Source organism: Aythya ferina (genome assembly GCF_964211825.1).
Source record: "Aythya ferina genome assembly, chromosome: Z".
NCBI classification, from domain to species: Eukaryota; Metazoa; Chordata; class Aves; order Anseriformes; family Anatidae; genus Aythya; species Aythya ferina.
The window spans coordinates 55,614,500-55,636,760 of NC_140299.1; the positions used below are offsets into that span (position 1 = coordinate 55,614,500).

The 22,261-nt window shown below is 38.3% G+C and overlaps 1 protein-coding gene and 1 long non-coding RNA gene across 7 annotated transcripts in view; one reads left to right on the forward strand and one right to left on the reverse strand.

The window, feature by feature from the left end:
* Positions 1-2,425: 2,425 nt before the first annotated feature.
* On the reverse strand, positions 2,426-15,530 carry RIOK2 (RIO kinase 2). The gene is made up of 10 exons (XM_084505334.1): positions 15,393-15,530; positions 14,984-15,122; positions 14,193-14,309; positions 13,104-13,279; positions 11,325-11,413; positions 9,288-9,479; positions 8,794-8,886; positions 7,396-7,905; positions 6,587-6,680; positions 2,426-2,742 (listed from the first exon to the last, which is right to left on the reverse strand). The coding sequence occupies exons 1-10, from the start codon at positions 15,456-15,458 to the stop codon at positions 2,581-2,583; spliced, it is 1,638 nt and encodes a 545-aa protein (XP_084361460.1). The 5' UTR covers positions 15,459-15,530; the 3' UTR covers positions 2,426-2,580.
* A 61-nt stretch (positions 15,531-15,591) lies between these two features.
* LOC311427769 overlaps positions 15,592-22,261 on the forward strand; it is a 32,814-nt gene continuing 26,144 nt past the window's right edge. For 3 of the 6 annotated variants that reach the window (XR_014687543.1, XR_014687544.1, XR_014687545.1), the window contains exons 1-4: positions 15,592-16,526; positions 18,057-18,097; positions 19,500-19,562; positions 21,899-21,923. This is a non-coding gene — a long non-coding RNA (uncharacterized lncRNA). Of the gene's footprint in view, positions 16,527-18,056; positions 18,098-19,499; positions 19,563-20,105; positions 20,224-21,898; positions 21,924-22,261 lie in introns of all 6 variants that reach the window. The other 3 variants (XR_014687542.1, XR_014687546.1, XR_014687547.1) reach the window with 3 other exon arrangements.

The window sequence follows — 22,261 nt, forward strand, 5'->3', positions numbered from 1 at the left end:
ACATTAATGGCAAATAGAAAATTAATCCGATTAGCAGAATTAAACTTGTGATATATTAGGTTAACCCAATTTGAATCTGGTTTCCTGAAAAGCAGTTTCCTTACTCCCTATACAATAAATGTATTAAAATACCAGTGAATTAAACTGTTTACATCTAAAAGGACCTGTGGGATATGCAGAGGTCTGAAGAGGCACTCCAATCAAGACAGACACAGATGCAGTGGCAAAAGCTTGAAGCACGAATGTAAATACATTGCTGTTACACACATTTGTGTAAGAGCCATAAACTGTACAAATTAGTTGCTTTGCTCAGCTTACTTTTATTTCAATTCCAGTAAAGTCTTCTTTTTGATTTGGAAAAAATCCCAAAGTAAGGATGTGTGTTCTTTAATTACTGTACAGTCTTTCCCAAAGAAAAAATACTTTTTTTTTTTTTTTTTTTTTTTAAAGATGCAGCAGTGGAAAACTGCTAGGCAACCTTGTATCTCTATCACTTGCAAGTTTCAGTACATACTGCTTCATTTATAGTGTGCATTGCACACGGTGTATCTACTCTTTATCTTCATGTTTTGTTTACAAATTAATGAACTAACATTGTGTTTGTTTACTAAAACATTTAAAACCCATTTTGTTATTACCCGTCCATTCCTTGCTAGGTGAATTTGCTAAGATAATCAATAATGCTATTGTCTTAACCTCTGCATTTTCCCAAGTTCACTCTAAGAGAACTTTAAACTTCATTCTATGTGTAAACTTTGTGGCGACCTTTGATGACTTCAGATATTTCAGGAATTCTGCTTTGAAAAAAAAAAAAAAAAGGCTTTAATAAAGATATATTAAGCTGTAACTCCCTCACTAACTCTACTCTCTGAAAAGTCTCGTCTGGCAGAGTAAATGAAAATGATAACTTACAGCCATCCATTAGAATACCTTTAAAAGAGTTAATGGATGCTTTAAAGGAACATTTTGAAAATAAACAGCATGGATTTCCATCATTCCATCCTTTCTATTCTCATGGAGCACAATCAAACAGGACAGGCTTTGTATATTTTTGGAACCCATTACCAAGACAGACTTAAGGTCATGCACCAGAAAGAACTCACCCACTGTGAAAAGCTCTAAATTAGAAGCCAAAAAGTGTGTGCACATCTTATGCAAAGAGCTTCAACTGAAATCTTGTTAAGCAGTCACTGAAACAACCTCTTAACAGATAAGAGTGTAGAAACATAAAAAGATGTTTTTTCCCTTTACATTTAAAATGGAAATGAAATTAAATTCAATTAGGCCGCTTTTCTGCCCGTGCTAAAAAGAGCTATTTGCATCAGGAAACAGCCCTACATACCTTGATAACAATCACATTTAAGATTTAATTGGACTTCCTTACTTCTGTCACCAGACCTTCCTGCAGCTTTGATGCTAAAAGAAACACTTATCTATTACATCTCTGCACCAGCCTGCCATGCTTTTAAGAACATATACCGCTGCTAGCTAAGACTAGGTTTTTTATTGTAAGAGCAAGAAGACAGAAGTTGAAAAGTTTCAAAGCAGAGCATGCTGCAAGACAGGACAGAGGCTGTAATTTCTCAATAGACTAAAAGCTGATTTTCAGTTCGGGTAAAGTAGAATATAGATAGTATCAGGTGTGAGTACAAAATCAACCTCAAATCCAAACTTTCTCATTTCCCCAGCCAAGTAAAAGATTTAAAACGTTGCAAACTATGGATTGATGACAAACTTTACCATGTCATACGTCTCTAGGAAGGCTCTTCACCTAAATCACAGATACATCAAGATACTTGTTTTTCTAGGTCTTCAGAGACCCAAAATAACATAAAAAAATACATGGTAATATTTTTTAAAACGAGAAGTTCAGAATGCTCACCACTTTATGTAAATTGTTAAATTAATTAAATTTATTGGTAACTGCACAGCCAAATTCAAAACCTGAGTGACTGCCAGATCTCTACAGCACTTATTTATTCCTTTTCTCTTATCTATAGATCTTTTCAAGTTCTATACAAGATCTTGGAGTGAAAGGAAAAACAAGTAAGAATTGCTTGGTTCAAAGAATGTACATTATCATATTGTTTGATGATCCTTGTACAGGTTCCAAAGAAATTTTAGAGTGTTAAAAGCTATCAGTTTTTATTTCCTTTTGATTTTTAATTAAATCAAACAAATATCTGCTTGTAACCTGAGGGCAGAATTTCAAATTTAAATTTTATGTTGTAGGAACAAAGGAAAATTTTTAATCCTCTGCACATCAGAAGATTCTTAATCTATACAAAAACAGTAAAATTGACCTAAAACAAGATACTGTTGGAAATACTGTACTTAAAATGATCTTACCTAGTACTACTAATTTATTTTAAGTTACAGTCAATATTTTTAACTAGGAACACAAAATAAAATCATGCAAACAAAACCAGAGGAACCAGCATGATGTTTATTAGTTTCCAAAAATACGTGGTATTGTTAAGAACTTTTCCTCCACTGTATAAAAGGATGCTTGGTTATTAGGTAACTGTTTTAGCTGTATGTACTGTGAGTTTTCTCACGTTCTGTGGCAGCTATGATAAATTATCCCCAGAAACTAGCTGCATCCAAGCTTGACTTAATGTTGTGCATATTTTCTCGACGTTGTTTGGTATAAATGTTTGCCTCTCCTTTCTGTAGTCGTCGCCTCAGAGCAGACTTCTGCTGTTTTGTCAGCTGACGTTTTATCTTCCTTTTCACCAGTTCCTACAAATAAATAAACAATTCAGTATCAGAACTTTTTGAACATCATTTAGTACTAAGATTACCATAATGATACTGTATTCTCAGTACTAACATGAACATGTGGTAGTGAACCTGTCGAGAAGACCACCATGCACTGAGAAGCTGGTGATCCACACCAGGGTTAACTCGAGTTTGCCCAGGCCTGCCCTGTGCTGTGCTGCCCATACTGTGTGGCCCCATAGCCCTCTGTGGGGCTGCGCAAATCCCTTGGCCTGGGGCAAACTCAGCCAGCTCCTTGGGACAGAGGAGCCTGCAGGCAGCTTCTGCTTGGTTCCAGTGATTACCACTGCTCTGTGGTCTTGCCTTTATCTAACCGAGCAGAAAGAAGTTATAATGAGAACTTCACCTCTTCTCAACAGCAGAAATTGAGCAAGCAGAGTTGTTTCTTTATAAGAAAATCATGTAATTATCTCAACTGAGTGAAAGGGGAGAACCTCTGCTACAGACAAGGTCTATAGTATAGCTATGTGGTTTGGAGTCAGGTTCAGGGCTCCAGCATTTAAAGGGGTGTATGATCACCTGTGCTATTTTTTTTTCTTTTAGCGTTAGCTCTAATAAAAAGCATCTTAGGTGATATCTTGCAGAGTTTAGGTGCCTTTCATTCAGGAATCATAATGAACCAGTACTTTTCAGTGCAAAATATATGCCTTCAGCAAAAATGATAATGTCCCGTGCTTGAAGATTTGGCAAACATCTTGTAAGTAGAAAAAGGACCAAGAGAGTATTTTATGCCCTACAATAACTAACTACCAGGTTTGCGGCTACATTTGTTTTAGCACTTTGATTTTATAAAACTTAGATTACTAAGCTCTGAGTACAATTCTAACTGAAAACAACTCTACCACAAGTGTGGCTAAGCGTGTCAGTCAGTGACGTGGAATTCCTCCTCTGCTTTTCACCTGCTGTGAGGCACTCTCCCATTAAGGTTAGGATTGCCCCTCAGGTGAGCGCAGCAGGAGGCGCTCCAGGCAGGCAGCAGCAGTTCCCCTGCGGGCTGTGCAGGGAGAGGCCCCTGGTGGAGCAGGCTGTCCCCCTGCAGCCCATGGGTCCCACATGGAGCAGATCTCCACGCTGCAGCCCCCCCATGAGTGGAGGAGCCCCCGGTGGAGCAGGTGGATGTGGCCTGGAGGAGGCTGCGGCCCATGGAGAGCCCCCGCAGGAGCAGGCCCCGGGCCGGAGCTGCAGCCTGTGGAGAGGAGCCCACGCAGGAGCAGGGGGTCTGGGGGGAGCTGCTGCCCACCCGTGGGGGACCCGTGCTGGAGCAGTTTGCTCCAGCACAAGGAGTGATCTCCTTGTCCTTATCACAACCCATGAATATTTTTTACATCATCATGTTTTCTCCCCCTTTTTCCACCTGAGGACAGGGCTAAGAGAAGCATGGAGGAGCTAAGGTACCTACTGGTGCAAAATTACCACACAATCTAGTAACATTTCTTTTGCATTTACCCCAATTTCTCTTGCCTTGTTTTTGTTTATGATACTGTCAGCTCAACTTCAGTGCAGCACATTAAGTAGTAAGTTGGTAGTTAAGTCAGGAACCAGAAAGAATTATTTTGGCACTGTTTAAAAACTGCTGTGACTAATACAACTACATTAAGCAAATACAAGGTGGTAAATAAATCCAGGTACCCAATCCTGATTTCAGTAAGAATGCTGTAGTAATTACATAGTATTCACCTGAATAGTAGTTTCCTAAGCTTTACCACATGCAGGTTGACTATCAAAAATGTGAATAAAAAGAGTAGTATAAGATCTGTCCTTCTCTTCTCTGAAACTTAGCAGAACTCAGTATTTAAACAAGAGCATTTTGGAAATTAAATCTGTAAATGCTCTTTAAAAATATTCCAGAAGAAATTCCTGAGGAAAGCTGGTAAGAACTAGTTTAAACTGGGCCACTGATGTTTTTCTTCTGTCAGTAAGACAATTGTTATCCTCTGCTTTTTATAGGCAGAGCTCTGAAAGAAGGCTTCTCTACTTCTCCCACTTCAGTGGACAGATGACTTCCTTCACAGTTCATCCAAGGCTCACTAGAAGAAATTTTGCAATACAAATACCAGATATTTTCACTATGGAAAAATGTAAATTCACAAAATACTACTGCTCAACCACAGCATGCAAGTCTCACTAGTCTCTCCATCATCCTAAGCCTGACTGTAAGCAAAATGAATAAACAAATCTATAATTTATTATTTAAATTTTTGCACAGTCTGCATTATTTCCTATAATTAAATTACAGCAGTCCCTACAAAGATTTGTACAAGCACAACAAGACATTTTATTTTGTCTGGAATAGCTTATTGTCTGTAACTCATAAGGCTTTCTTTTTGGCACAGTCACCCAGCTATGACTGCACCTACTGCTATTACTGCTATTGTTTATACATGCCCATATGAATTCCTTCTGTGTGTTTAATCTGGAAACCTGCTTATGTTTTAATGTGTTTCTTCATTGAGAAAGCTATATAAACAACAGAGAAGTGCTAGAAGCAGTAACAGGCATTGGCTCTAAGCAGCTCAGTGGGTCTTACTGCAGTGCCTTTTGTGTTTTTAGTTTTGCAATCACGTTCTGATGTTACAAATAGCTCATCATGCATATCCTTTCTTTAGTTCTAGTATTCAAAAGTTCAAATAAGATTTAACAATGGGCAGAAACATTTTATTTAGTGTAAGAGCATATAAATGGAAAGATTACACAAAGTAAATTGACACAGGATGTTTATGTGGCTGAATCTCTTGAAAGCTGCTTCTGCTTTTATCTTTCTTTTAGAACAGAATATTAGGTACTTAAATGCCATTTGAATATTTTAACAAGTTTGATGTGTCTGCCTACAGAAAAAACACGTGTTCGCTACACAATCAGGAAGGTTTCTACAGTGAGTGTCCACTGCTACCACCTACTGGTGTAGAGAAATATAATTTCAAATAGGGATCTATAAGTGATTCCAAAAGAAATCCTAGACATTTAGGTTAGCAAACTGAAAGGGAAAAAACATGTATCGCATGGATCAGACGCCAGGCGATTCCTAGCATTTATCCTAGCTCTTCTTTACTTCATTTCATAATTCAAGGCTAATTCTTTTTCTCCTTAATAAGACACAAGGCCATGTCCTACAGTAAGAACAGAGATGACTAACAAAGTCTCTCTCTTTCCTTCACATCAAGTCCTGTAAAAGTCTTACACAACTTGCAAACATGCTGTTCCCTAACACATTTATTTATGCATAAAACCTTTCTTCCATTTAAAATTTAGATACGCTTTTTAAAATGTGATAGAGGTAGCCATACTGGATAGTATACTGAGTAGGGATGAAGAAAGATGTAAAATTCTGCCACAAAGTATTGATTTATGTAATGCTAAAAGTCAAATTCATATTGCCAAAGACACCATGACTACAATGAATTCATATATATGTTTCAGAAATGTGGTAAAAGATGTGTTAAAAAGACAGATGAAAAAAGGCCAAGTTAAATCTTTACTCAAGCATACAAATTTAAAATACAAAAACATTAATTATGGGCAACAGAATTGATTTCTAGCAACAGAAACAAAATTCAAGTTGCTAATGCCGGAGTAGAGCTTTTGTGAAAGAGCAAAGAACAACACATGAAGTACAGCACTGGACATAATTCACTTGTAAACACTTAGAAAGCATCAGACCTATTTTCTGTGAGCATGGAACTACAAACCAAAGATGTACATAGTCGTAATCAATTAAAGACAGTTACTGCTAAGTAGGTATTTGTAAAAATATCTTCAACAGCTAAGATGGTATCAGAGTAAACTAGACAGTAGCAGTAATAATTACCGGTGGAATGGTTGAACAGCTCCCAACACTGCTGGCTGATGTACTTTTAGTTCTTGTTCTGTGCTCCGCAATATGAACCATACTGTCTTCATTTCTGGAATAGGTAAATTAATGTTTTATTCCATTCAGTGAGATAAACATCATTTCCCTTTATGAGCATCATGTTTCAGTCATTTTTTTGATATATAATCAAAAGTGCTAGCAGAACATTAGAGTACTACAGAAAGAACATTTACATTTAAAATATTAACACTAGTTCAAAAAACACGTTTTATGACAGGAAGGATTATAGTGCAATAGCCACATACATACTACACAAAGTAGTGTAAGAAAAAGAAGCTTCAGAACACTAAAAAGATTAATTCAGATTCTGTACATTGCCTAGGCGTAGAATTTCATGAAAAAGGAAAAATGCAAAAAGAAAACAGGGTATATGAACTTTATATATGCATTCAGGTACACGGGGAACTTGCAAACTAATAGTTTGAATTTTATATAAGAAGGGGTTAGCTTAAAGGTAAGAAGGAATTTCCAAGTGTGTCAGTAAAGGCATTAAAAGCCACATGGTATGACGTTCAGTAAAATATATTTGAATAATATATTCCAAAGAGCTTGTTCTTGCTAATTTCAGCCGAGTGAGGAGCAGAGGCTGAGAAAGAGCACTCTAATTATAAACTTACTTGTCAAAGCTACTTAGCAGCAGCAGCATTTTAATATCAAAAAAAATCTTTTACTTACATTATTACTAGAAATAAAGAAAAAAGAAGAAAATTTCACCACACCACTAAACAGTAAATATAAGTATTTACCTGTAAGGCCTCAATTCCTTATTTAAAGTTGACAAGTCAACCAGATCAGGGCATTCATCGTCGTCCTTACCACTGCAGCCCTCTGTCTGATTTTCAGCAGCATTTTCAGGTATTCTTTTGTGCTCAGAAAAACCAAGTGCACAACTCTCTGCATCTTCACTGGACTTCGAAAGCACAGGCTGCCCTTCAACCTTTTCTAAGGCTGAACTCAACTCTGACATACTCAGTCCTTGTGAATTTTCACTACTTTCAGTGGCTTCAGCATCTTCACTGTGATACAAGTCTTCAGAGGTTCTGCCTTCAGAAATCACTTCATATATGAAGTCTGCATTGTTTTCTTTATCTTGGCTGAGGAAGTTGGCGTTACTTTCAGCATCTTCTACAAATTCCCTCTCCTCTGTTGTATGATCATCCTCATCAGAACACTCTGGGTAAAGCAGCTCATCATCTTCCTGCATTTCTTTTGTATAACCACTGGCAGCAATCTCTATGTCAAGAGAACTCTCTCTCCTGAAAGAAACAGAAGTGAGCTTTCTTTTAATATATCAAATCATTATGCTGTATTTTGGATTAAAAATACTATCAAGTTAGACTATAATTACCATGCTATTAACAAAAAGAGTATACTCCATTGGAACATAGGTAACACATTACAGTGCAGGGCTTTGGATAGTTAGCAGGATGTAGCCTGACAGAACCAGACTTTCATACAAGATGATTCCATCTTCATAATCAGCACTTACTGAAAGCAAACAATTTGATTTTAACAAATATAATACTTAAATTATGCTTGTGCACACAGAACGATGAAGGACATGTTGACACACACACAGACAATTCCCCTTTGAGAAAGGGCTCAGAGTGATATAAAACCCTTTTAACTGAAGCAGCTTTGCTCTTAAAATATGTGAGAAAATAGTTTGCTTTTCAAAAGGGACAAACTACAGTAGGAGAACTTTGAAGATAATATTTGAAGAGGCGGTCACCACATGTACTAGCATTTTGAAAATTAAATTTAAAATTGAAAACTAAGTTAATATTTGATACCCCAGGACTGTTAAATATGGTTTTAAGAGTCAGAGAAACTAATTCTGCGTCACTGTAACATTTACGGCATTTGGATGTATCTCCTTCCCCTAGCTGCAAGAGGTAAGACAAAGGAGACAGCAGATTTTAAGACGTGCTTCAGTTTTTGGAAACCACTTTTAGTAACTGCCAATGAAGACAGTATGGATCCTTTTTACTGTAAGAATGACAAAAATATTTCAAAATGCATAGTTAGGCTCTTTTTCCCCCTGTTCACTTCTAAAATCATCTCTCAGAGGCATCCATTTTTCTCAGAAAACCAACATAACTACCATAACATGGGGGAATTAAGAATCAGCTGGCATTTTTTACCTGATATCTTGGAATGATGGGAAGAGCTCACTCTCATAGTTGAAGCGTTTCTTAAAAAACTCCTTAATGCAGTTAACATCCCTGTCAAAATACCTGTTTAAAAAATATAGAATTGTAAAAATGCAATAATCAAGGAAATTAAGTCTACTGGTATGACAAACTTTTACTCTACTTTCTTGCCTTTTATTTGAAAATTAATAACCATCAGTGACTGCAAGCGAAAAAGTACACATGTAGGTATACATAAATAAATGCAGATTATTTCTATTCATTTCTTAATTGAAAGAAATAATTTTAACTGAGAAGCAATTAATTACACATTTATCCTAAGGAGATTTCTACTCATTCATGAAACAAATTGCATTTGTAATGTATGGTGAAAACATTAGAAAAAGAATTTGAAGCAGGCTTATGAAAACAAATCATGGTTGACTATTTGTTGTTATCAGCACTTAACCGGTTTATTTTGCATACATCCTTAACTTTGTACGTACCATTCAGCATTTGGATGTGATGTTGATATCATCTGAGGGAAATCAATCATAGTGACATGATCATCATTATCCAGTATGAGATTAAATTCATTGAAATCCCCATGAATCAAACCATGATTGCCAAGTTTTACAATTAGATCCATTAATTCACTGTAGACAGCAGCAGGGTCTTCTATGTGGTGTACTTGGCATCTGGAAAGTTAAATAAAAAAGAAGTTATCCTGAACCCTGAAGGAATTAATTTAAAAATATAGACAAGGCATATGAGTTACATCTGAGAAATTGTGACAGGGTCACAATTTGAGTCATAAGGGATCTCCAGAGGTTACTAGTCCAATGCTCTGCTCATAGCTATGTCAATTCTGAGATTAGATGAGACTAATCAGAGCTCTACCAATGCGGGCTTGAAAGTTTCCAGGGATGGAAACATACTGTGCAACCTCCACCACACTGCCTCACTGCCCTCATGGGGAGAAAGCTTCTCCTATCTCCACGTTAAATCCCTCATTTTAACTAAAGCCCTTTGTCTCTTGTCCTCCTATCAAACATGATGGTTATGCTGCCTAATTTAAACAATGGATCAGCGAATTTTTATGTCTGGATTGTTTTAGGTAACTTAGGTCTTCTTGTATTCAAATGCCATTCAAATGCCTCACAAAAAAGTGTTTTCAAGACTAAGCTGGGGATAAGGCAAAGCAAAAAAAAAAAAAAAAAAAAAAAAAAGCTTAAAGCACTCCAGAATAAACTCCAGAATAAAAGCAAAGTATATGTTTTGCCCCAAAAATGCACAGAATAGACATCACCTTATTTTTACAAGCAGAATAAATAGGCAGCTGTCTTATTATACCAGGAGCTGTCAAGAAGCCGTCATTTACAGCTACTTTGTGATATATTTTGGCCTGAATGCAACACTGTAGTGTTATGAGAACATATCAGTTGCACATACAAGCAAAACACAATGGAATTCTAGCAGCTCTGTTATAGGCTGCTGTTGAATATTTTCATATTAACAGCAAAATTAATTGGTGACATTTCTTATAGCCAGAGGTCTGTATCATAAAATATATCATTTGTTCTTTGAATTTGGAAGTCATCTAAACTGGTATCTTCTGAGACGCTGATCACCTGAAATAATTCTCATCTAGTACAGCATCTCCTTCAGGAAATGCTTACTTAAAACTGCAGAACTGGGATAGCATGGTAAACCTCACCTGCAATGCCAAATGTAACTTTAAAGCTTTCTGTCTACAGGACAGATGTGGAACTATTTAACAAAGGTGGGGAAACAGGATAGAATAAAGTCTTAAAAGGCACTTCTTCAATGTAACTCTTCAACTGTATACTTTGGGATTAATTACACTGAACCTTTGTTACTGTACATTATATAGAGTATCAAATAGCTATTTTGCATTCTGCTATGGAAACAAAACAAACCATTCATTCACATACAAAATTCAACATTTTTTCATGTTTCTGGGTGTTGAAAAACTGAAGAAAAGTAATCTTTCTTGAGCAAAAAACAGCGTTCAATGCACACAAATACATAAAATAAAAAATAAAACAAACAAAAACAAACACACACCCAAAAAAAAAACCAACACAGAAGTTCTAGAATGGCAAGTTGTACAAGTTGTAATCCTACCTGAATCTTTACCACTTCATGGATCATGAACTGGAGCTCAGAACATGGAGGATACACAACTCAATACTGAATATTTGATATACTGAATATATCAATACTGAATATCATTGAATAGATAACATATAGAACATAAAATTTCTGTGTAGAAAATTGTTGTAGCACTAACCTCTGTCTCTTTGGACAAAGAGAGTATCTTTTTAGTTTTCCTTCTCTCACCAATTTCTCCAAATATAATGAAGCAGAACCCTAGCCGTTCTGGGCCTGACTTTATTCATGCTTTATTCAGCATGATCAGAACTGACTCACACGATAAGGAAAAATGTCATCCCTTTTGTCTTACTGAACCTATCATTGTTAGGGTTTCTGTAAAACAGACTTCAAGCTTCCAAACTTACAAAGGGTAGCCATTAAGGAGTTCCATAATAACTGCATGCCTGTTGTAGTCTACAGGTTTTGGAACAGGAAATCCTCTGTCATACAAAGCCTGAAAAGAGACAACATGTTGAAAAAATGAAAGATAACCATTAAGAAAACATTACATACACGACAAACTACAAATCCAAGATAAGCAGTTAAGTATCATTGTGGAAGCAGCATCCTACACATTATTCAACTGCTAACTGTAAAAATCAAATCATGTGCTTAAGGAGGAAGAGCAATCTGAACTTTCACTACTAACTATGCTTCTGTATTTTCCAGAGTTTAGTTATCCCTCAGGTGGCAGGAAAACACAATGGGATAGAAAAACAGCAGAATAGTATCTGGTCTGTTAGCTTAAGAAACCACCAGCAGATAATTGGGAATAGGGTGTTAGAAAAAGGTTCCACAGTTCTTGTAAATACAGTTTGGGCTGGTCAGGTAATCCACACACAGTCTCAGTAAGGCAAAAGTTTCTTCTTAAATATTAATATCCAGTATTACACTACATTAAATATTAACTAAAGGTAGGCCATAGTATTTTGTAGCTCTGTTAGCTTGCTCTAACCATATTTACCAAATCATTCACTTGATTCACAGAATGGCTCAGGTTGGAAGGAACCTTAAACACCACCTGGTTCCACCCCTTCTGCCATGGCCAGGGACACCTCCACTAGACCAGGCTGCTGAAAGCCCCATCCATCCTGGCCTTGAACACTTGAGCATCCACAGCTTCTCTGGGCAGCCTGTGCCAGTGCCTCACCATCTTGAGCACAGAATTTCCTCCTAATATCTAATCTAAATCTACCATTATTTTAGTTTAAAACTCTTACTCCTTGTCCTATCACAACACTCCCTGAAAAAGAGTCCCTCCCCAGCTTACCAGTAGGCCCTCTTTAAGTACTGCAGGCTGCTATTAGCATTCCCTTAAGCCTTCTCTTCTCCAATCTAAATAACCCCAACTCTCAGCTTTTCTTCACAGGAGAGATGCTTCACCCCTCTGATCACCTTTGTGGTCCTCCTCTGGGCCCACTCTAACAGCTCCACATACTCCTCGTGCTGGGGGCCCCAGACCTGGATGCAGCACTCCAAGTGGGGCCTCACAAGGGCAGAGCAGAGGGAGACAATCACCTCTCTCCACCTGCTGGCCACTCCTCTGTTGATGCAGCTCAGGACGCTGCTGGCCTTCTGGGATGCAAACAAATACTTCTGGCTTATGTCAAGCTTTTCATCCATCAGAACTCCCAAGTGCTTCTCTGCAGGGCTGCTCTCAGTGCGCTCTCCTCCCAGTTTGAACCTCACCGCTTACAGACCTAACAAATACTCCGTAATTATGTTTGTGGAAGTAATCTAAATTGACAAGACTAAAATACTAGTAGATACTTCACGAATTTTCCCTAGCATATAGGAAAGTTCTCCATTGCTTTTTCTAAGACAAGGTTAAGTGAAATGACGATAGCTTATTCACTGCCTTTATTAAGATTCAGATGACTGGACAGCTTCACCTGAAATTTTATGGAAATTGCTTCAGTTCCATATGACTTCCATGGCAAAGTTTGATTTTATCACTTGAAAGTATACAAGATGCATTAGCACTGTCATTCTCTGAAATGTATACTTTAAGTACACTAGAAACAAACAAACAAAAAAGCATACATCCTAACATATATTGCAAATATGAAGTGATGAGAAGATAATCTGAGAAGTACATTCCAGTCTATTACATCCTTGTTAATATGGTGCAAACAACCACCTACCTTCATGTAGGCAAACTCTTTCATTGCTGCTAGCCGGGATAAATACAGCCATGACATTTTGTGTCTGTGCTTATGGTAGTCACGCTTATTTTTCAGGCTGCGAAAGGAAGTTCTTCCAAGCCTGTGCAATTTCATTGCAAACTGCTGCTCGTCTTCATTTGCAACAATATAAATATCTAGGAGAAAAAATAGCAGCACAGATCTGAGAAATAAATGGTATCTGACAGGTATATAATGAAACAGTGCAGTGAGAAATCTGTTACTTGACTTCTTGTAACTGCTATTTCTGGAATGGCAAAGTCTACTACACTTCTTTTAACAGAAAAGACAACCAAATTTGGATATTACGTATTAAAGATCTGAACAAGAAGAAATTATTGGTGAAGAGATAATGCTGCTCCACTAGCAGAATATCATAGAATCATTACGGTTGGAAAAGACCTCCAAGATCATCTGGTCAAACCATCCATCTGATCTGAAACATCTTTCAGACCAGGGGATAAGAAGTAACTAAACAGCACACTATAAAAGACTTCTTTTGACTGGACAGAAAACTCAAGGTATCTCTTACTTTAAACAGTGTTACCAATTAGCTAATGTTTCATTTTTACCATTTGTCCCAAGTAATCCTCTGCTCACTCTTTAATGACAAAAGACATGCTGTGCCAAATAACAAGCAACATATGAGCATGAGAAACCAAGATAGCTCTCCAATAGTTTGGACTGCGTATTACTTTTTTTTTTTTTTAGGTGGGATGAAAAGTCTGATGTTAACTTTTTGATGGAAGGCTTCAAACTTCTTCTCAAGGCATGAGACAACTGTCACCTGTCTGCAAAATAGCTTTTAATGAATCATCCAAGAATTGTATGAAATGGTCAAAGCGGAACAACATTTTTGTGATAAAAATCAGATGTAGTCAAAAGACTCACACAGAACTCGAAACACCATAAATTTTGGTGTTTGACAGATTAACTGATATGACTATCCAAAGGTAAATTCACCAAGTTTCCAACAAACCTTTACCAAAAATAGAGACCCATTTCCTCTAAAAAAATATATATGTATACTGAAAACACTTTTTGAATTACCTGATTCTTTGCCAACACCCATCTGGTTTCCAACAGAACTGATGACTTGCCGGGAAGACAGAGTTCTCAAGGCAAGGTAATCATATCCTGCATTAGTTAACCGATAGCCCTGGACAGCTAGGTAAAAATAAATTACACAACATTTAATTCCATATTATGCATGTGTTTCTTTTAAAAGAAGTTTTATTTTGGTCTTTTTTTTTTTTTTTCCTCCTTATGGTACGCAACACCCAAATAGTATTTTCATTGTTGGCTAGTGTCAACCCAACTTGACAGTAAGTTTAAATTCCTGCAAGCCTTTTGAAAACTAACTGGATAAAAAGTAGACATTTTGTTAGCCCCTTGGTAACGCAGGCAATGACAATGCTTCAAATCGCATGGGATTACTTTGAAAGATGATTACTTAGGAGACACGGCAAGGATTCAGGATTGTTTTAAGACCTAAACCAAACCTTAGCACTCTGAAAAACAGAGACAAAAAGGAGATGAATTTCATGAAGACTCCCACATTGTGCTTGCAAAGCCAGATGCAAGTGCAAGACTGAAGGAATTCCAACGCTGTTAACAGAATGGGACAGAATAAATACTACTTTAGGGATCGTTTCTGACTGAGTGAAGGTACAAGCCTTTTGCAGTCTGCTCCAGTTCGTCTGCTATAAGACTGTAACACATTTGGGCTGATCCCTATGTGAACTTAAACACTACCTTAGCTAACAATTATTTATTTTATCCATGGCGCTGAAGAGCCGTGAAGGCCAGGAGGAGGCTCCCAGCGCAGGCTCCAAACTCACTTTTGGTCCGCTCGTACGCCAGGAGCTTGTGCTTCGCCAGCTCCCTCAGCACCTTGTTGCAGCCGCCGTGCTTCAGGCTGGCGATGGGCGCCACCAGGCTGCCAGGCACGATCTCGTGGTTCTTCATGCCCATTTCCACCTGCGGGGTGCGCGAGAAAAAACGATCAGCGGGGAGGGGAGGGGAGGGGAGGGGAGGGGAGGGCAGCTGCGCCTTCCCTTCCCTTCCCTTCCCTTCCCTTCCCTTCCCTTCCCTTCCCTTCCCTTCCCTTCCCTTCCCTTCCCTTCCCTTCCCTTCCCTTCCCTTCCCTTCCCTTCCCTTCCCTTCCCTTCCCTTCCCTTCCCTCCCCTCCCCTCCCCTCCCCGTCCCCGTCCCCGTCCCCGTCCCCGTCCCCGTCCCGTCCCGTCTCACCGCGGTGAGCACCCTGAAGTGCTGCCCGCTGAGGTACCGCAGCACGGCCACGTTCAGCTTCCCCATGGCGGCCGCGCCCGCAACCCCCTCGCAGGACTGGCCGGCCTCACGCGGACGCACCGCGCATGCGCACGCCCTCCCCTCCCCCCCACCCCGCCCTCTGCTCCGCCCACACCGGCGGAGCCTGCTTTGGGTCCTGGCAGCTACATATAGACTCATGTCCTCGGATGTACCTTCGCGTAAAGCTGGTAACAAAGTCATTTACAACTCAAAATCGAGACAGAATAAGCGTCTACGAATCGAGACAGAATAAGCCTTAAGGTGATGGCTTAACCGCTCGCCCTACTCTAAAAGAGTTAATGGGGTTGCATGTGTATCTGCCCAGACCGATCCAGTGGGAACACCACCCACGGCACCAAACATCGAGAGCGCTGCCCCCGGCTGTAACTGCGCCTGCGCGGCGACCGCCCACGGCCATGAGGCTCTGTGCGTGTGTGGGGCGTGGAGGCTCCCAGTGCGCATGCGCCTGGCAGCCCCGCTCAGTGCGCACGCAGAGGGGGGTGGGGCGGGACGGTTCGAGACCCGGAGGCTGCGGGTTCGAGTCCCGGGGGCGGACACATTTCTTCGCTGTGAAACCCCGTTAGTGCCATAAGGAATACCGGGGCCCAAAGGGGCAGAAATTCAGCTGCAGCCATTCCATCCGTGTGCTGTTAGGTGGCAATACCTGGAAACAAATCATGTCTAACCTGCAGTGTGATGTTGCTCACGGAGGCTGTTTTTCCAATATACGTTATCAAGGTTAACTCTGTCTGCACCGGTTAACGTGGAAACGCCCAGCAATGTTTCTGAGGGCGCTCAAATTTTGCTCGAATTTTGCAAATTTAGCTGACAGAGCTGCAGCTCGTGAACCGCTGCCTCTGGGGGGCGGCAGTGTTTTAGAAAACAGGAGATGAAACTGAAGTGTTTTTTGGTGGTGGTTCTTTCTCCCTCCCTCCTGCAAGATGGCATGGCAGAGAAATTATTCTCTGGTTTCTCATGTAGGTCCTCGTGTAGTCCTTCTTATAAGCAGTCTATAAGGACTAATTAGTCTATAAAGTATTTCTGCTAGAAACATGAGAAATATGTGACTGCAACGTGAGTATCCAAATGAGGTAACTCAATGCAAAAAAAGGGGATGTTAACTCCCTGTATAATTAGCTAATTAAGAGGCTGGCTGTTTCAATATATGCATGATATAGTGGACAGTAAGACTACCAGAATTTAATTCTTGGCTTTTAAGGCATCTGGAAAGTTGAATTTGTGAAATCAGATCCTAAATTTCAGCATGAACAGACAAACAGTTCAAACAAACAAACAAACGAACAAACAAAAAAACAAAATGTGATGTGATCTTAAAGTCAGAAGTTTAACCATGAAACTTCTCTAGAAGTCTGTACTGATGTAACTATTAATAAGCACTGTAAAAAATACTGTTAGTTTTGACTGGTCGGTATACTTCTAAGGACCTGGCTGACATCATGAAGAATACACCTAAGTACATTCCATTTTTTGTATTTTTAAGCGTTATAGGTTTCACCCATTTTATATGCATGCGTGTATATGTGTACGTACGTGAATGATCATTGTGGTGTCAGAAAAAACTCTGTTTATAAATTTTTTCTAATGAATAGCAGAATCCATGCCAAGTGTACAAATGCTGCACATTCTCTTCTGCAAGGAGTTTTATAAATCCCCAAAAGCTGTAGGTTAATACAAGGTTTGAACAGTGCAGTTCATATAGTGGGCTCTTTCATAGTAGTTTTAGGAAACTACTGTTCTCAAGATAGATATGAATGCTTAGCAATTTTATTGCTTCAGGTGTTCCGTTTCAAATGAAAATTAGTAATAACCCTAAAGGGAATAGATTGTGGTAGTGTTACAGTTTATAGTTTAGGTAACTGCTAAGGTGTCTGAATTAGTTAAAAAAAAAAAAAAAAAAAAAAAAAAAGGTAATTGCTGTATGTATAAGGACCCACAGTGGTGGCTCTATGTTACCTACATGTTTATATCTGGAATTTTAGATCAGCATTTGGCACTTGTCAAGGAAGTGTTTAGTCACTTCATGAGCCTTAGTTGGTGGTCAGACAGCTCCTTTTGCATTGGAGTTGAAGCTTGTCTGATACGTGTGAGGTCTAGCTGGGGTCTATTCCCCCATCGTAGCTGAAAACAGCCTCCTGAAGGCTGTAAAGCAGGGTAGTGGATATTTTCAGAGTGGATAACATGGGAACCTTTCAGCTTTAATTCAATGATACAGAATGTTTAACACTTAAGTCTTTCGTAAAATACTTACCAACTCAGCTTTTCAGATTCTTTTATTTGTTAAAAACTATAGGGCTTGCAAAGCACACCATTATTTTAATACTCATGTTGAGTAGTATGTAAAGCTTAGTGCTCGTGCAGTACATTAGTGAGGTTTCTTTCCACACATGCAGGCTTCTTAGCTCTGCCTCATCGTGGTGGTACTGCTCTCAGTAGTAGGGATAAACATAAAGTCTGAAAGGTTGGCTCGTTTTCTAAGCTAGTTAAGTTTCTTATGTTTGGTGAGAGACTTCCAACAAGTTCTGTACACAGTAGTGTTTTTTAGACATTAAACATTTAACATTAAATGCAGTCTTACTCTTGCAGGTAACAGCCCCTTCCTGCAGACTGGGTGGTGCTAACTTAAGGTGTGTGGCAGTCAGAGCTGGGTACAAGTTGATGCCATGTGGTAAAACTGTATACATGTATATTCCATTGGCAATTCTTCTGACTGGTTACTAAGGTTCTGTAAGCCAAATTCTATAATTGTCAATCGTCTGGTTGTTTGCATATGTCTTAAAGAGGGCAGTCATTTTTCTTTGTCATTGTGATAACTGCTTAGTTTTCAAAAAAGGAAGGAAAGACAGAGAGCTTTTATTATTATTATTATTATTATTATTATTGTTATTATTGTTATTAGAATTGCTGTCCAGCCAGAGACATGAGTTTGTCTGTCAGATGCCATTTAGAGAGCTCTGGTACATAAATTAGAGTGGAGAGATCAGAATGAGCCTCGATACTACTTCATTTATTTGATCACAGTGTGGGGAGAATTGAGACTTTGAAGCCAGTTTCTATGTGTTCAGATTGAGAATAAAACCATGAGAAGAAAAAGAGTAGAGCTCTCTCCTGGGCATAGAAAACTGGCAGGCTGTGACAAAGCAAGAGCTCTCAAAACCTTCCTATCAAACCTCAAACTTGGACCTGTCATTATCTGGATTGCCAGTTTCCTGCCAGCCCAACTATTAGGTCATTAGAGATTGGAGGTATGTCCCTCCTAGGCCCTGGGTAGACTACCAGAGGGGCAGTGTCTAGCATCAAATGAACCTAGCTGCTCATTTTTGAAGCAGTAAGGACCTAGTGTCAGAAACTGGTTTTGTTATTTGAGCCAGGTTCTACTGACTGCATATGATTGACTCCAAGCCTGGACAGATGTTCTCTCCACTTGAATACATCTTTTACCAGAGCATAACGATCAATTTACGCTGACATACTTGTCAATTTTTATGTTTCCCAACCTGTAGATTGCATCTCACTGTAGGTTGCATTTTAGTCTCCTAATTTATTGCCTGATTTTTATTTTTATTTTATTTTATTTTTGTACCACCTCATTAGTGAATGTAGAAGAAAATGCATACTAGCTGGGCTGCATCCAGAAGTGCAAACCAAAGTGCTATAGATAGCATGAATGTAGGAAAAACACACTTTATTGTCTTAATGAAGAAAAATAAGCTTTAAACTGACTTTAAATATGTCATAAGACGTCATGGTATTAGAAAACATGCTAAAACAGGCTGCAAAAACTATTATGAATCTCTCGTTTTCCAACACATTCTTAGACCAAATCCTTTGAGATTCAGAGGTACTGTCCTCACTTTAATGTGACCTTCTTTAATGCAACCTTATAATACCTTGAATATACATCTCTATGAGCCTGTGATAATGTTAAACAATCATAAAGTCAATTGTTTTATAACTATTACATTATGAATTCTTTGTGTTTGTGGTATGCTGAAAATTTGTTCATTGATCTTTTGCTTAATTCTACAGATACTTTTCGTCCTACAGCCTGCATACAGAATGTTCTTTAAATGAGCACAGAATGTGCTTCAGGTAATTTAAAGGCTTCCTGGCTTTCTTAAAAATTATATTGATTTTCACCTTGAATATTCACCTGTCCTTTATTTTTAGAGATATACAGGGAGTGTGGGAGGGGAAGCGTGCCTTTTCCCCTTTTTTTTTGTCACTCAGCACAAGGACAGTTATTGCCCAGCAATAACAGTATGTTCCATTTAGAGTCCAAAGCACTAATATCATTACTTTTTCTCTAGCTTTGATGTCAAAAAGATCCTAATTGTGGTGCAGAATCATAATCCTTCAGTATTTATTTTGAGGAGCTGTGAAGCCAACTTGTAACTGCCTTTGTATTCTACAGCTTTTTGTTTACAGCCTTTCTTCTTCTCTTTTTTTTTAATCTTATTTTTAGAAAAAATATAATAATGTTGCTGATAAGAGAAATGTAGCAGTCTTTCAGGCAAGTAAGAATAACCAGTATTAAACAAAAGGTAGAAAATCAGAAAACTATTGGCTATAAGCTGCTAGTTTGAAATGAGTCTTGTTTGTTTTCAGTAAGTAATTTTCTTATGTCTCTTCAAGAATGAAAGATTCTCAGTGAAAGCTAGTAGTTAAAATTAATATCCACTTGATGTGAAAATGGAACAAACATCAGAAGGACCAAGCATTTTGCTTGGCTAAAGAAACTGCAGTTTTCAAGGTAGGATAATAATTCTAAATGAAGAATTTTCTTCATTTTTAAATACTTTTAATATTTCATTTTTAGAATTTGCATTTGCTTTCAAAAAGCAAATGTGGTTGGATTAGAAGGGTGTAAACTTGTACGTTCTAGTTTATTTTTAAAAGTGTTAACTTCTGATTTTTTTATTTTTATTTTTTAACAGAGGAGGAATTTATCTACATTGGGAATTTGTTAATAGATATTTGACGTATACAATGGATATGCATATACCATTTGGATTTTTTTCTACTGTAGCTTCATGCAATTTTTGGCATTGTAATCTTTCAAGATGTCAATGCTTCTTTATACATTTCATGCACTTATATGTAAAGTATGTTTAAATAAGCCACTGTTTTCAGTAGATCCTGCTTTTTCAGTGAAACTCTCATTTTGAATATTGTGGTTGTCAGAATTCTGAAGTAGCAATGCAATAAAAGAAGTTGTATAAGATCTTTTATATACAGAAACCTAGATGTACACTTTGCATATATGTACAAGTGCTTTTCTCTGTTTCCAGTGTTTGCAGTCTAGTGCTAGTAATCTTTACTATGAAAGGACTTTCTATTTTTAATCCTTTAGATAATTTTTCTTTATAAAGAAATATAATTAAAAGTGACTTTATTGCTAACAGTTTTGAAATACTGAAATTACACTTACTGCCTATTTTTCAAAGCCTGTTACTGCTAATGAGTTTTTTATCATTATTCTGCAAAGAATGGTGATGTTATGAATTGGTATGTTATATTGTCAACAAGCATTGTTTTTGAAGAAAAGGTTTGAAGATATTCAAAACTATCACTGTTGCAACACATCTATTGCTTTCTTTTAAATAGTTGGGCCATCCATTACAGTCCTTTGAATTCTGACAGTAATTCAGGCAAACAGGAGGAACCAAAGACCAGACGATGCTTGTGTAGCAGGCATTTTTCTGTTCATTGCCAAGTGCACAGTTCACTGTTCGGTCACCTGTGTCGGCTGGTTTAGTGCCTTTAATGCAGTTCTCTGCATGCTCCCTGTTCTATAAAGCTTACTTGGGGGCTTCAGACATTGCCTGTCTTATTATTCCCTAAGGAAGGGTAAGGCCTTTACTGTCCAGCTGGAAGGATCACTAATTAGAGCCCTTGCTTTGGCACTGAGTGTGTCAAGCCTGCAAGCCTTCCTGCTGGGATCAATGGCATTCATGTTTGCTTTCATGAATGCACAATGGACAGGGATCTTGGCAAAGAACTGCCTATTTAGCTTGTGCTGAGAAGCTGAGTCTTCACAACATTTTAAAGTAATTGTAGAGGTAGAAAGGGAGCTATAAGAATACACCCTGATTATTCTGCTCAAAAAAAAAAAAAAAAAAAAAAAGTATTCTCTCTAACGAGAATCCAATCCGCAGTCAAAACCCAGCATATATTTTTGCCCACGCAATGCTCATAAAGAAATTTAGAGTCATTACTCCTCTGTGCTTGCAATTTTCTGAGAATTTAGGATGCATTTTTATTTTAACCATCTATAAAAATTTAAAACTTACCTTGCAGTAAATGCAAACTCTGTAAGCAATATGATTAATTCAGAATATGTGTGAGGTGTTGCCATTAATAAATAATGGTTATTGGCAGGGCAAATGCTTCATTTAATTCTTTCTTTTTTTCCTCCTTCCCTTTAGAGACAGCTATGTTTCTGCAAAGGGGGTAAGATTTTTAAAATGAGCTTGTTTTGGCATGTATTTTTGATGGAAATACAGACCTGGGTCTGTATTCTGGAGTGGCTCTTCAGGGGTCACCCAAATACACCATGAATATTATTTACCAGTAAAACAGCTTGACTGTGGCAACTGCCAGGTGCCCACCTAGCCTCCTCCAGCCTCCCACACCCTGTCCTTGACAGGGCAGGGTGGAAAAGCTCCTAACCTGTGATAAGAACATGGAAATCACCAGTTACCATCATGGCCAAAAAACCCTTGACTAGGGGAAATTTATTATAGTTTATTGTCAAGTAAAAATAGAGGAGGATGGTGAGAAACAAAACA